This window comes from Plectropomus leopardus, chromosome 6 (genome assembly GCF_008729295.1).
Source record: "Plectropomus leopardus isolate mb chromosome 6, YSFRI_Pleo_2.0, whole genome shotgun sequence".
NCBI classification, from domain to species: domain Eukaryota; kingdom Metazoa; phylum Chordata; class Actinopteri; order Perciformes; family Serranidae; genus Plectropomus; species Plectropomus leopardus.
In genome coordinates, this window is record NC_056468.1 from 799,043 (window position 1) to 814,659 (window position 15,617).

At 40.2% G+C, this 15,617-nt stretch overlaps 1 protein-coding gene across 1 annotated transcript; it reads right to left on the bottom strand.

Moving 5' to 3' along the window:
• Positions 1 to 11,438: 11,438 nt before the first annotated feature.
• Positions 11,439 to 13,616, bottom strand: gcnt4a (glucosaminyl (N-acetyl) transferase 4a). Its single transcript, XM_042487742.1, has 2 exons — positions 13,589 to 13,616; positions 11,439 to 12,747 (listed from the first exon to the last, which is right to left on the bottom strand). Exon 2 carries the CDS (start codon positions 12,744 to 12,746, stop codon positions 11,439 to 11,441), a length of 1,308 nt encoding a protein of 435 aa, XP_042343676.1. The 5' UTR covers position 12,747; positions 13,589 to 13,616.
• Positions 13,617 to 15,617: the final 2,001 nt, after the last annotated feature.

Sequence of the window (15,617 nt, forward strand, 5' to 3'; positions counted from 1 at the left end):
GATATTTAAGTACAGTAAATATCCGATACTTTAAGACTTTTACTCAAGTTATATCTTAATAGGTGACTCTAACTTCTACTAAAGTAATTTTCTGGTAAGATAATTGTTTTACTCCAGTATGGCTTGCAGGTATCTGACACAGATCAGGAGCTCTTGAGTTATTTAGTGGACAACAGCACCATCTTCTGGCAGCAGGGTCTCCCATCTGAAGGTTTGCCCTCATTGTGCTAAAACCCCCAATTTAAGGCCCATGAGCCAGATGGGGTGCAGGGGCCCCACTGACCATTTTCTATTTCACAATAAAATTAATTTATTCACACTGACAATTGTCTTTGGAGTTCAAATGTAAATAAGGCGCTAGAGTGCACAAAAAAGTATGAGAACTGAGCTTCTTTATAAAGCATAAAGGTGAGGACCAGTTTTACCATTTGATTTCAGTGTTTCCAGCCTCCTTATCTAAAGTCGGTATGGTGCCCACTTGCAGTTGATAAATTCTTGCATTTCAACATAGTGCTAAATAGGGCCCTAAAACATGTTTCTGTAGACAGTGTCGGCAAGAAACAAATAATAGAGCCACAGAGTCTTGGTTTATATTTGATCAGTACTGCCTAGTTTTACAGTTTCATTGGAGCCTCTGTACTCTTTCTGTCTGTGGTGGCCGGCATACAAAAATGTGTAAGTACAATCTGCAGGTGAAGCAACAGCCCTAGAATCAGTGAAATTCCACCAGATGATGCAAAGCATGGCATCAAGAAATACTTTATTGATCCCTAGAGGGAAAATGTGATTCATTCCAGTCGCTCTGATGTAAAGCATGGAGAAGTTTAAGAAAGTGGAAATAAAAAGTATGAAAATATGAAGTAAAATATAAAATAAATATGCACACTATGCTACATTAAATGTATAGAGCTGGTATGTTAAGGTCCAGAAATATAAAAATAATGTTGATCCAGGTTTCAAATAGTTAATGTATTCTTACCCACACCTCTTGAATGTATATTTAACACACAATGCACATACTGTAAATACTCTTATCGATCTACAGAGAATACATCAACCATTTTAAACCTGGATCAACATTTTTCTTGTGCAGCATTTATATGCCTTTTACTAGCATTTAAACTTTTGAAATGGGAGCAAATTGGTCTGATTTCTTCTGAAAACCTTGTAGAAAAGGCAATCGGCAACGTGGCAGAAAATGTCATGCAAATTAAAAAAGAAAATGAAAAGTGACAAGAAAATTAGCTTTCAAAAAATAAGTGAAAGAGAGAGAGAGAGAAAGGAGAGAGAGAATCATTAGAAAATCATCAAATTATAATTTTTTAAAAAAAAAAAGTATTTTAGAAAAGCATGATCTTTGTCTCCTGTAACTCTCTCAGTGCTCAGAAGCCAAGTGAGGAGTGTATGAGAGAAGTTATCACACACACACTGCTCTCTGTTATTCCAGGCAATTACCTCATGTAGTGAGGTGTTGGTTGGAACCAGAGGCTGTCTGCGCACACAGGGCCTCCATTATGCTCTCGGAACTGTGCTCCATGGGACATTTCTTTCACTGGCCATCAGTTATAAAGCTGGCTTTTCATGCTCATGAAAACATGAGGTCCATATCTGTTAGTACGATTGAGCAACAAGTGACTAGCTTGCAATGAATGAGAGAAAAGCTTAGGCCAGTGTAAATTCAACGTGAGAGTAAAGTCATTTTCCTCAAGTAAGCACAGTGTGTTTCTATATGATTGAAAAGGCAGGTGTAAAGGTTAAACTCTGCTGTTTATTTTTGAAAGTGAGCAGTTGTCTGAAAGCTACGCTTGCCTTCTTATCTTACATTCGTAAAATCATTTGTTTGCTCAGGTTGTGTACTCAAGCAGATATTTTGCTTGAGTTAAGAATGGATCAACAATAGAGTGAAGCAGAGAAGAGTGCGGCAGCCTGAAGCACAAGTAGAGAAAAAGAGAATCAAGAGAGTGAAATTACGAGGATTAGCTATTTACCAGGGAAAAAAAAGCACATTTTGTTCACCTCTGCTTAATGCTCAAAGTATTTTCTTGTGAGTGAGTGAGTCCAAGACTTGCAACACCAAATCTCCAGACACAGTTATAGAGTTAGAAAGCCAATAAGACATTTTGTCATGTAGGTTTGAGAGTATGTGATCTCAAATTAACACTGTGAACATCTGACCATACATCCACAGTAAAAAAGGGCGGATTTATTTACCAACTTCCCATCCCCCACACATCCTTGGATTCTTAATCCCGCAGTTTGGTCCTAGTGTGTTACACAGGAACAAAGACAAGTTGTTCTCCTCCGTGGTACTCCTGGTCCATGGAGGTACGAGGCCCAGTCACCACAGAAACTGGGCAGGGCTGATGAGAGTCTGTATTTAGATACAGACCCTGAGAGGCCCTTGATTGGGTCTAACCACTATGAAGGTTGAGCTATGTGCATTCCAAGAACATTCTCCTTCTGCTGCCAGTCGTCTGCTGTAATGTCAATTTTATGGGTCATCCCCATTAAAAAATTTGAATTACCAGCCTGTACTTTATGTTTGACAGAAAAGTACACCTCATTATCCTTGTATAAGAAAGAACAACTGTCCTTCTCAATAGATGGATTTGTCCCTCACATTAAGGATGGACATTTCTTTGTTAATGTCTTCCAGTGATGTGCTTGGACTCAGCTGTTTGTGAAAAATGATCAATATGTCCTGTATAACTTGAAGTGCTCCTGTTCGGAGAAGCACCTCAGCGGCCATATTCACAATGCTTCCTAGTACAAAGAGCTGTGCCTTGTTGCAAATTATACGAAAATTTAAGATGTTTGCGAAGATTTTCCCCTTAAAGTGAGGCCCTGATAGAGATGAGGGTCATTCACAAAACATCTTAGTGTTTCTTAAGCAGAGAAGAAAATCGCAGAAAGACAAAGAGGTAGGAGAAATCGTCATTAAATGCTGGATGTCTGTGAGTAAATGAAATGCTGTCTATAAGATGGTCTTAGGATAGCGTCGTCATCAAATAACTCAGGAGCTGCTGACAGATAATGTGTTGATCTCAATAGAGATTTGCTAACATCTTCCACCCAACACAAAAACACTGTAACACCAGTTATAAGCTGCGCCTGCTTGACACGACCTTCTACTGCCATTATTATGCGTCATGCCTCCACTATCAATATATGCATGAGACTCTTATCAACACCTACAATATTTGCATGTAACATCACATGCTATCATAGAGTGCAGTTAGTACCTTTAAACCTATCACTATTGTTATATGACATGCTATTGTTACCATTAATGCTGTGCATCTCTCCCCCTCTCTCCCTCTCTCTCTCCCCCTCTCTTTCTCTTTCATTTTTGTCATTATTGTTACTTAATTGTTATTTATGACATCTATTGCACATCTGTCCATCCTGGAAGAGGGATCTCTCCTCAGCTGCTCTTCCTGAGGTTTCTACCAATTTTGTCCCCCCGTTACAGGGGTGTTTTGGGGAAGTTTTTCCTCAGATGATGTGAGGGTCTGAGGGCAGAGGGATGTCATATGCTGTAAAGCCCTCTGAGGCAAACTGTGTTTTGTGATAATGGGCTTTATAAATAAAATTGACTTGTATTGACTTGACTAATGTATCACAATACTAATACAACATATCCATCCAAATTAGCACATGCCTGCATTTTTGTAATATGTAAAAAAACACTAAAACTAGGCTGTAGAGTGCTTTCCCATTGCCAGTAGAACTGTGTGTGTGTGTGTCTGTGTGTTTGTCTGTTCGACATCACGCAAAGGCTGGAGGACAGGTAAACAGTACACAGCAGCACAGACAGAGGCCTGTGAAAACTATGGTGGTCACTTCTCTTTACATATCTCTTACTTATTCAGTCTCTCTTTAAAACTGGGCGCAGACTAATTTGGATTGATGTTTTAGCTGCTTAGATGGAGACAGATGGTAATTAGTGGATGTGCATCATTACATCTCATGTTGAAATAGGCGCGTTCACCTTGGTGTTTGACCTGCGTAGATTTTACACATTCCCACTGTCGAGACCCAATCACAATCATAACTGTTATTTGCAATAACTAACTCTGCCGTCATTAATTGGTTTGAAGCCACTGCCTCCATCAGCTGTTGTGTTGTTTAAGAGGAGACAATATTCAAATATAGTGAACACTTAAAGTGATATTGATTTTTTACGTGGTTAAAATATGTTTAACTGTGGCCCCGTCCACAGCAGTGCATCGCTTAGCTTGCGTGCCAGTGTCTGTGTGTGACTGTACTTTATTTATCAGAGGAAGGGGTGGCTGGGGTTTGACTTTTTTATTTAAAATAAATTCAAATTACCATCTTTTTAAGGTGTGTGGCCCTCACTTAAGCCAAAATTAAAAACACAAGTCCATCTTTAGTGCTTAAATTAAAAAAAAAATAAAAATGGGACGCCTGGTGGCCCAGTGGATAGAGCGGTGCCATCCTCAGGTTACATCCTTACATCCTCACTATAGCGGCTGGTTCAATTCCAGCCTCGGCCCTTTGCTGCATGTCATCCCCTCTCTCTTTCCCCCTTTCATGCTCAAACTGTCCTGTCCATTAAAGGTAATAAAAGCCCAAAAAATAATCTTTTATTATTTTTTTTTTAAGGCCTGACCCATTTTGCAGCACCCCTTCCCCCCTTATAAGTGACAAAACAGTCCTTATCCATCAACATCAAGGGAGGCTGGCAAAGCGACGAGGAGCACATGCAGAACGCTGAGTCCAGTTAAAGTCCAACTGAGGTGTTTACCTGATGGAATAGCTCGACTATCAATTGAATTATCTGGGTGTGTTGGTGCGACTTTGAGAAATTTGATTTAGTTTCATTTCAATTGGGCTAATACATTTACATGAACATGAGTCCAGTTTTAGCCACATGAACATTATGTAAATGTACTGAGTGATGACTTTAAGTCTGTCTCAGCCTTCCATCAGCAGAGTGATCACATGTTGTGAACAACAACATGGACAACACTTCCTGCGACCCTGCCTTTGGTTGTGCTCGTGCTGTGGCTGTACTGATACTGTGCCCCTCGCTCGCCCTGAATGTGGTCTGGTCCTGGTTGCGCCGATGCTGTGATCTTGCCTTTGGACACCTCCCTATCAACATATGCATGAGACTGTTATCATCTCCCTCAACATCATCATAGAGTGCAATCACTAATTTCACACCTACCGTTATTGTAATATGACATGCATCTGTTTCTATTATTGCTGTGCCTCTCTTCCCCTCTCTCCCCCTCTCTCCCCCTCTCTCTTTCTCTTTCCTTTTTTGCCATGATTGTATTTCATTTACTATTTACGACATCTATTGCTTGTCTGTCCGTCCTGGAAGAGGGATCCCTCATTATCCTCTACCGCTCTTCCTGAGGTTTCTTCCTTTTTTTTCCCCCCGTTACAGGGGTTCTTTTTCGGGAGTTTTTCCTTGGGTGATGTGAGGGTCTAAGGGCAGAGGGATGTCGTACACTGTAAAGCCCTCTGAGGCAAACCATGTTTTGTGATAATGGGCTCTATAAATAAAACTGACTTGACTTGACTTGACTTCCACAGTCTCATACTGTGATGCAATCATTGCCACTGGGTGTCCACACCTTGCAGACTCACAAAAGGACAACCAATCACACCTTTTAAAAGAATGTGTCATACCTCAGAACAGGGTGAACCACACCTCCTAAAAAGATCAAAGTCTATGTTTCTCCCTGCTCAGAGCTGCTCCTAGAATTTCTCTTAGTCACTTCTAAGATATGAATCCTTTTAGGAAATTTTCAGGCGGCGTGAGGAGCTCTCTGAAAGTGTTCTTCGAATGTTTGTGAATACAGCACCACATTGCTGTGGTGGTTTTAGATTTCTCTAGATTTTCTTAAAAAGGAAAAATAATCATTATTATGTTTAAAGACATTTAGGGGGGCCTTTTGCCTTTAATTTGATAGGACAGATATAGTGTGGAAGGGAGAGAGAGAGAGAGGGAATGACATGCAGCAAAGGGCTTAGGCTGGAATCAAACCTTCAGCTATAGGGGTGAGGACAGAGCCACTGTACCTGGGGTACCTGCTCTACCAGGTGAGCTCCTGGGCATCCCTTTTGCATGATTGTAAATACATAACTATGACAGCTGTCAGCATAGCTCTCTGGACATTTTTCCCCAGTTTTTTAAAGTGATGTTTGGGTATATGGGAATATACACATCAAATACATCCATCCATCCATTAATTTGCGGGAGGGCTGGAGCCAATCCCAGCTGTCCTCGGGCGGAAGGCGGGGTTCCCAAAGCTACTGTCAGTCATTTTAGGTATAGTCCTCGTGGAACTGACACCAGTGCAAGACAGCAGCACCTGATCCACTATCAATTATCTACAGTGGGAGGAAGTGGAGACGTGTCGGCCATCTTTTTATACAGTCTGTGATTTGAGTGTACTGTTGAAAGTAATCAGCCAGCCTAACACCTTTAGACCACTGGGCGTTTGGCCAATGATTTCATCTTTGTATAACAAACAATCCTGGGAACAGTAAGAGCTATAATGTAATTAGTTGGAGTGGGGAAGGTTCCTCTGCATGTCTTGTATTTTTGAAGCCAAAAAAAACCCCTTGCTAAACAAAACACAAATTAAATAAGAACGTCCAGCAGGCTGTCCCAAACTTCTGCCGAAACGGAGACATAAATCCAAACCTGGAAGGCGACACAGCGCCTCTTTTGGGAAAGAGGTCCTCATGAGCCAAAGGAGAAGAAAAAAACAACAGCTCAGCGTGGACCCTTTCCAAAATACCAGAGCACAGAGACAGAATGATTCTTATTGTTCATTGTATACCTGCAGATAGACAGACACACAGGAGGGGGCAGAGGTTTGCTATTCAAATTTCATCTGTCCTCTGCAACCCCTCTATGACGCAGAGCAGCCATGAATTGAGCTTATTGTAAGGAGCAGGCTAATATAGGAGAGGAGGGCCGACTGTGAGGCCCCGGTGACTGGACTCCTGGTCCCCTGCAATCATACCTACCTGTGAACTGCCACCTAACAGCCCTGCGCTACGAGCACTTCCATTTTATTTTCTCTTTTCTTTACTCATCTATGACCAGGTGAAAAGCTGTTTCCTAAACAGAAACACTGTGTAGCTGAGTTAACCCTTAAATAACTGTTAAATAAGATAAATATAAAATGATAGATATAAAGTGCATAAGCAGTATCTACTAATTATTGCGGTGGTGGTGATTCTGTTGGGGGGGGGGGGTATGGCTGTGGGGTAAAAACTGTTCCTCAGTCTGGAGGGGTGGCATTTTTTGTAAATAATGTTAAATATTTTATGATAATTATATATATATAGTCCTCTGGACATTTTTGCTAGCTTTTTAAAATAAAGTAATTTCATTTACTAATTTCTTGAAATTTGTGGTACAAAATACCATCTGTCTCCATCCAAGCGGCACTCAAGCATTGATTCAAATTAGTCTTCACAGAGTTAGAAAGACAGCCAGTGGTTTGTCCAATTTTTTTGCTTGCTTTACTAAATATGTACAACCTGTGTACACACACATGCAACATGTGACACTCTCAGCAGAGAGACCCTCCCCCTCCAGCTGCCCGAGAGACTGCCATCAACATCCTGGTATGTTGCCCCAGACAGGAAGAACATAAGGACACAAGTTATTTTGATACAACATAAATATTTTGCTAAAAATAATATCATTGAATACAATACAATCAATATTGTTAGTCTATAGGCAATGGTATAAGAAATATTTGCCTGCATGCATTGATGACTGTGAGTGGAGAGATTTTTATTAAGTATAAAGCTGGTGACCCACCGTGGGAGGGTTAGGGTACGCAAACTGGGAAAACAATGAGATTCGGGAGCTCCTTAGCCTCCGAACAGAGAACAAGATCATTCATCATATCACAGAGAAGGTAAACGATTGCGATTAAAATGATATGCCTTTGTGATTGTTTAGAACAGTTGCTGACCCTCGGGGTGTTATTCATGAGTGAGGGTAGAATGGAGCGTGAGATGGACAGGCGGTTTGGTGAAGCATCAGCAGTGATGCAGGCACTCTGCCAGAAGTTGTGGTGAAGAAGGAGCTGAGCCGGAAGGCAAGGAAAGCTTTTGATTTACTGGTCCATCTGCACTCCAACCCTCACCCATGGTCATGAGCTCTTCGTAGTGACCCAAAGAATGAAATCATGGATACAAGCAGCCAAAATGAGTTTCCTCCATAGTTTGTCTGGGCTCAGCCTCAGAGACAGGGTGAGGAGCTCAGACATGTGGAAGGAGCTCAATATGATGCTGCCATGATTTGGTTCTGTGTAAAAATGAAGAGGGAGTATAAAGAAAGGACTTCACTCTGGCTCTATAGCACCATCTCGGTGTAAAAATGTCTTCTGTGAATAAGTGAGAATGAAGATCTTCAGGTCTTACAGATTCTGAGATCTAAACACTTTAAAAGTGAAGAATTTACTGAACAGTGAGCCTCAAGGAGCCTTCATTATAAATGCTGAAGGACATATTTAGAAGGTTAAAGTGCAAATTTCCATTATCAAAGTCAGCTACAGAGTTATCCGTTTGACAGCTTTTTCATTTTGTCCTCTCAAATTTTGCTGTGAAAGATTGCAGCTAATTAAAGACTTGAAGAGTTTACCTCAAGCAGGTAAAAACATGCGCTGCTGCTATGCAACCAGGCACCTGCTGCTCCTTTTTTTACAGCATGTCATCCTTTGTGTAGTGTTGAACCTGTATAAACAATGACCAAATCCCATTTCAGCCCATGTGAGTGATGGCTCGTCAACACACTGACTGAGATGTTACAGATAAAAATGGCTGCAGTGGATAAAAAAGGCTCAAAAACTGGAGGGAAGAGGAATGTCGAAGGAGTTATTCACCTGGCTTTGAACATGAGATGTCTAAAACAGCATCCACAATCATGCGCTCCATCTCTCTAATTGCAATGAAGAGTAACAAAAGGACACTTTGTCCTGCCTCTCTTCAAACTTCTGTGCTTGAATTTCTTAAGACCTCAATAATCTTGTTGAATCTGCTGAACTGTAGGAGCTCTCTAAACCCACTGTTCTTCCTCTCTATATATTCTCACTGACTGAGGAATACAAGTTATGGTGGCTCGCAAGCCTCCACCTCCCCACAGCCATTTAATATACTTTATATCAGTCTTGTTAAGTCATCAGTATTAGCAGCCAGGTCTGGAGCCAGCCAGAGAGGGAATTAAAAGAGCTCTCTCTACAGTTAGATACACTGAGGACAAGATGCAGTTAAAACTGCAAGATCAGTCTGAAAAACATCATTAGCCGCAGAATTAGAATATATGTGTGGCCATAGCTGAGGACAGGGCAGGATGGGTGTGTCCCTTTGTATCATTCTGTGTCCCCTCTCTAAATTCAGAGGTTTTTGCAGGTCCTTGAACACGGTGCAGAACTCTTCACGAGCAGCAGTTTGTGGAGTTTAAATTGCAGAGTGGAGAACTGATCAGTCAATCAGATCAACGAATGACAGGAGCAGTTGCTGCAGAGCTGAGTAAATGCAAACTGTTAGACCCAGCAGACGGTGCTATGAATAACTGAATTGTATATGTTTTTGGACACATACGTTCATACTACTAATGAACGGTCCAGTTTCAAAAATCAATTTGTGGCAGATCTTGTTATTGTAAATAAATGAATGTGAGAGAAATCCTACTTACATCTACATACCTAACAAGAGCCCCTTAGATGAGTTCCACTAAAGAAGTATTTCACCGATCTAAAGAGAGTTCTCACATAAAACTAGGCTGTCTCTGCAGTTGAAGGCAGCGTTTAGATGGAGGGACGTTTGCCACAGTTCATCTACAGATACTACCCACACTGCTTTGATACAAAGCTGGTTAAAATTGGCAAAGTATCACTTTAAATGACAATAGTAAATTAAAGGCTCCCTGCTGAGTTTGGAAAAATGGAAAAAACTACAAATTGTTTGTTAGCATCCTTAAACCTAAATTATGGATAAAAATCTAGTAATATACATGGGGTGGACAAAAAAAACAGAAACACAAGCTTTTGTGTCAGTCCAAACCTTTTCTAATCAATTTCGTCCTGTCGCCCCCCCCCAAAAAAAAATAATAATTGAAAATTGGTTGAGCATTTAATTGACAGAATACATGAGAACAACATGACTCTTTGGTACATGGACACTGTTTGGGTGTAATATCAGGTGGCACTTGTTTTTAAACAGCATTTCCTGAAATAACCTGATTATGTTTTAGACAAAGGCACTTTTTCATTTCGTTCTGTTACTGACTAAATGCATTGTGTGGTCAGTGAAAGTTACAGACTGACAATGATTGGAATTATAAAACACAAAAGACTATGTCCTGCTGCAACAGGATGGCATCATCTTCCAAACCCACAGCAATACCATACTGTAAAAGCAAGTCATTAAAAGATCAACAATTCATATTTAGAAATGAGGAGATGTACTTTTTGCTAAAAGTCAGATGAGTTATTTTAAAATACATTCTCTCCCACAGTGTTAAATTACTGAGGCATTATTGATGCAGTGTGTTCATGGATTTAAGAAAGTGCCTTTCCAGATATTGTTAGGTAGTCTAAACTACACTGTAAAATCTCACTGAAAATAATCTCGGGGAATTGACTTCCTTGAAAAAAGCAAGGCAAATATAACTATAAATCTTAATATATTATGACTTTATATCTAACTGTTAAGTTTACATAAAATTTAGCTGTATTTACTTAATTTTTATGAAGTTGTTGCAACTTGTAAATGACAAGTGGAAAGACCTTGTTCTTTTTAAGTGTTAAATACTTCACTAAACCAAGTTAGTCTGACAGAAGTTGATCATAACAAAGAGGATTTACAGATGATGAAATTTGGAGATCTGTGATTTGTTTTATTAACATGTTTAAGAAAAGACAAATATGACTAGTTTGCATCCAGAAGAATACAGATATACAGCTCAGAAAACTTGGTTTACTGAAGTTGCTAACACTTAGAAAGAACAATCTAATTTTACTTGTCATTTTAAAATACTTCACAAAATTAGACAAAAAGTAAACATAAATTAAGACTAATAGTTGTATCTACTTACAATTTTCAAGGCAATCGGTTTCCCTAGATTTTTTTTAGGTAAAATCAACTTGTCAGATTTCACAGTGTACAGCAATGCACATTATATGACCTCATTATGTGTTTGCTTGAGAAACCCTAATCTGCAAAGGAGTACAAAGCCATCAGACAACTGCCATACACTAACAAGTTCCGTGTTTTCCACTGAAGTATCTATTAGAGCCTAACAACATGAAAAGACTCAAATAAAGTGGCCACATCTTTAAATTGTGCTTATGTCCAATGAATGCACTTTGTTACTTCACTGTTTGTAATTTTACACATTTCCCTAATAACAAAATAAATACTGGACCTACTTGTCAGATTTTCTCTTCTCTATAGTGTAATGTTTGCATGTGTTGACGTTTCTCCATCAACTTCTCCTCCAGACACTTAATCAGAATGGGGTCCACTTTGGGGTCAAATTTGTTGGCAAACCAGTGTCCATAATTGAGGAGCCATCGAAGTTCAGCGGCTCCATAGATGCAAACACTCCGCATATGTGTACCCGTGCAGGCTGGGTAAAGATTTCCTTCTAAATAATTCCATTTGACGAGTCGTGTCTTACTCCTCAGATCTGTAATGTCAGCGTCTGACCTGGGAATGTGTCCTGGCACTCCAGGGACCCTGACCAGGGTGGCCCAGTAGTGTTCATCTGGTGAGTATGTGTCAGCAGACCATGCCAGAAAATCCTTTGCCACCTGGCTGTTGCTAATGTAGTTCACAAAATCCCGTGACAAGACAAAATAAGCACTCCCGATGAACATCTCAATACTGTGAGGAGGAACATCTTTGGACACTGTGGTTTTGACAGGGATACGACGGTACTCATAAGGCACATTTTTCAGCTCATGCTGGAAGCTGAAGCGCTGTTTCTTGAGTTCACTGGGTCGGCTGGACTCCAGCATGTTACTACCATTCAGCTGCTTCAGCTCCATTACCAGCTCGTAGTTTGACTTGAGAGGAAAGTCCTGGCCGCACAGGTTGATGACATACTTCCACTTCACCTCAGACCTCAGCAGGTCAGAGAGGCAGTTTAGGTCGGCATTAAGTCTGCTGATGTGGGCATATTCCACAGACTCTATTTTTGAGGCGATGAACACATTTGGAGCACACTGAGCCAGGTTTTTAATGGCCTTAATAAACACAGGAGAGGACTTCTGATCATAGTGGATGCAATAGATGTTATGAGGTGCATAGATGGCATGAAGAATACGCTCCACCATGGGTGCATTTTTATGCACCACCAGGGAGTAAGCCAGAGGGAAGCTCTGCTCTGTAGCCGACACCGGAGCCATATTGTAACCCCTTGTTTTGATAAATGTTTGGCAGTCTGAGGTCAAACTCACAGTGCTATCATCGTCCGTGTCAACAATAACATTCCGTTTTATCTGGAGAGCTTTGCCTATCTCCACAGGGTCAAGCTCGTAGATGGCAGTGCAGTTGATGTCATATCTGTGGCTGTGGACTCTGGAAAAGCTGATTCCATAGGGCTCGATGTAGACACTGTCCCTCACTGTCACTTTAATGTGGACCAGCTTGAGCAGACAGACTGCCAGTAGAGACAGAGAAAACAGGAAGCACCTGTGTCTCAATCTATGTGTATAGTGGGCACATCTTATTTTCATTCTAGGAACAAAGGGTTACAGAAAAAAAAGACATGAGAAAAAGCATTCAGATGGTGAAATGCAGGTAACTATTCTACCTGATTGTGAGAAGAACATAAAGTGAGCTAAATATCCAAATCATTTAAGATAAGTGGCTGATTAACCCTTTGAGACCTAGATCAACATCAGTGTCCTTGTGCTGGGTACAAATCTCTTTCACAAGTATGTAAAACGCCCAACCCTGAGCAAATTGGTTTAATTTCTTTAGAGAACATGGGAAATAAGTTGCTAACTTGGCAAGAAATGTCCTCCAAATGACAAAAAAAAAAGATTTAGAGACTTGTTTTAAAGCTAGGGGAAAAAGTTCAGAGAACTATATTTATAATTATCATAATTATGTATTTAAAAATATGATTAAACTTTTTTTTTCTTAAGCACTCTGATCATTTCCCTTTTTTGTATTGCTTTTACTTTCATTTTTTTGCACATTTTTAGGTAATTTTCTTAACTTACTTTTCTTTATTATGAATTTTGTGCAACTTTTTAGGGTGATTTCTTCTGTAGTTGCTCAATGCCTCCTTTCTAGGTTTTTGAAAAAAAAAAAAGAAAAAAAAAAAACATGCCAATGTACTCAGGTCTCAAAGGGTTAACTATCTATATTGTACATGGTGACACATTCTGTGTGGCTGCATGAAGTTCTTTGAGCACAGTTGACAACTTTGTCCCGCTATTATTAGTTAGTGACCACACTTAAGCTTTAATACTCAACTTAAAATTTTAACGTGTATTTTTTTCTGATATTTGTGTCCAGGAAGCAAATAATAAAAACAACTGAAATTCGTTCTTTATCTTGTCTAAATTACCTTGCTCTCTCTGGTAGACTTTGAGCGTATGTCGTGCCATGCAATCTTCTCACACAATTCCACATAAGAACCTGAAAATAATGAGAGACGTGTCTTTATTAACTATGAGGGTAAAAACAAGCATTCAAAATTACGAGTGGAAACAATACTGACACGGCAATACCACACCGGCTGTCCGGTGTCCAGAGAGCTGGGAAACCTTCTGCTCTATAGCTCACTTTTTGAGGAGCAGCTTCAGTCGAGAACCCAAGTGCTGAGGTTTTCTTTTTTTTCATTACGCACAAGACGACTGAAAGGTGTCCTTTTCTCCAAAAGGAATCACATGATGAGGCACACAGCACTGCAGACACAGTCTATGCTCAAACAATCACAGCGTAACCTGTCTGAAAAACACTTACCACATGCGTAACGAAAGTGGCGAGCTCATGAGTACTGTCTGCTATGTCCGATACTCCATCGCGACTGTTCACAGAATAGTGGCAGGGAGGACAGCCCCGGAGCAGACCGCCCACTGGCCGGCCTCAGCACATCACCACCACCTGATACATTTACCGCCCCCTCACTAATGGTTAACCCTCCTCAGCTCAGAATCCTCAACTATCCATCAGTGCATGCGCACAGTCTCCCTGTGTACAGGAACTGTGCAGGGCCCAATGGTTAAATCCAAAAGCCAGGACTCCCAGCCTACAACCTCTAAACCAGTGATACTCAATAGGGGGGGCTAATGTGGTCCCTGATAGGATGCCAGGTGGTCCCCCAACCATTTTCCAATTCACAATCAAAATAAAGTGATTCACACTGGAAATTGTTTTTGTACAGCTTTAAAATAGGGCTTGTTTTTTTTTTTTTTTTTTTTTTTAATAAAAGGGCCAGTGGAGGATCCCCCACACCCCCCATAGAGAGGTCCTGGCTAAGCCACTAATGTCCTAAAATCCTACAAACATTCTGAAATCCTAGAAATTAAGTCCTAGAAAAATCCTAAGGTCGTAGAAACGTTCTTAAATCCTAAAAACATTCTAAAATCCTAGAAATGTCCTCAAATCCTAAAAACATCCTAAAATCCTAGATATGTCCTTAAAATCTACCTGTATGTGTGATACCTGTATGGGGCTGCTGCGACTGGCCCCTGGCCTCTCATTTTGCAAAAGTGGGCTGAGTATCCCTGCTTTAAACACACCAAAGCAGACACCTTTATTTATGATATTTCTTGCTGTTTTACTTTAATGCAGTAAAAAAGATCACATATAAAAATATAAATACTATAAATAACCAAACAATGCTCAAATAAACTTTACGTTAATGAGAAACTTTTAAATGAGTGTTTGGAGATATAATGTGCAGCTACAACTTCCCTTCACATTTTCAAATAGAGTTAATCTGAAATAAACAGAACGTGAAACCTGAAGTGCAGACACCCGAGAACAATAAACCTGTGTAATACGGGACATTACCATTCATATTCTTTTTCCCTCCCATTAGAGGTTTGGATCTGATCACTCTGTGGAAGTCACAATGAGTACAGTAAATTGATCAGAACTGCCGACTAAGCAAGTTAAAATCTCAGAACAAACTGTAATTGAGGAAATATGGAGAAGGATGATCATAATAATTAATAATTCAGCCAGTCATCAGACACTGAGAAGTCTGTCTTCAACAGCTTCTCCCAGTAATGGTCCATTATAGCATTTGGCAGCATTTCTTCATCATTCACCAGATGGATTATCTTGATTTTCATCAGACGGTCGAGGCCGGCTGCCTCTGCAGAAACAGAAAAGGCATCCAAATACATTCAAAACGGGGCTTTACACATGAGGTCTCCTTTTCAAATAGATGTACAGTTAATTTTAACTAGGCTGTTTTTGAATGAGCGCTCAGAGTAACTCCAGGTGGGAGATGTATGAGGTGTGATTAATTATTGACACAGAAAAGGCCCTGCTTCAGTGGCTGCTTGCCTGCTCTCTTTATTTTTCAGAGTTGGTCTGAAAAAGAAGTCAAAAGCATATATATGTGTGAGTGTGACTGAGGCTGC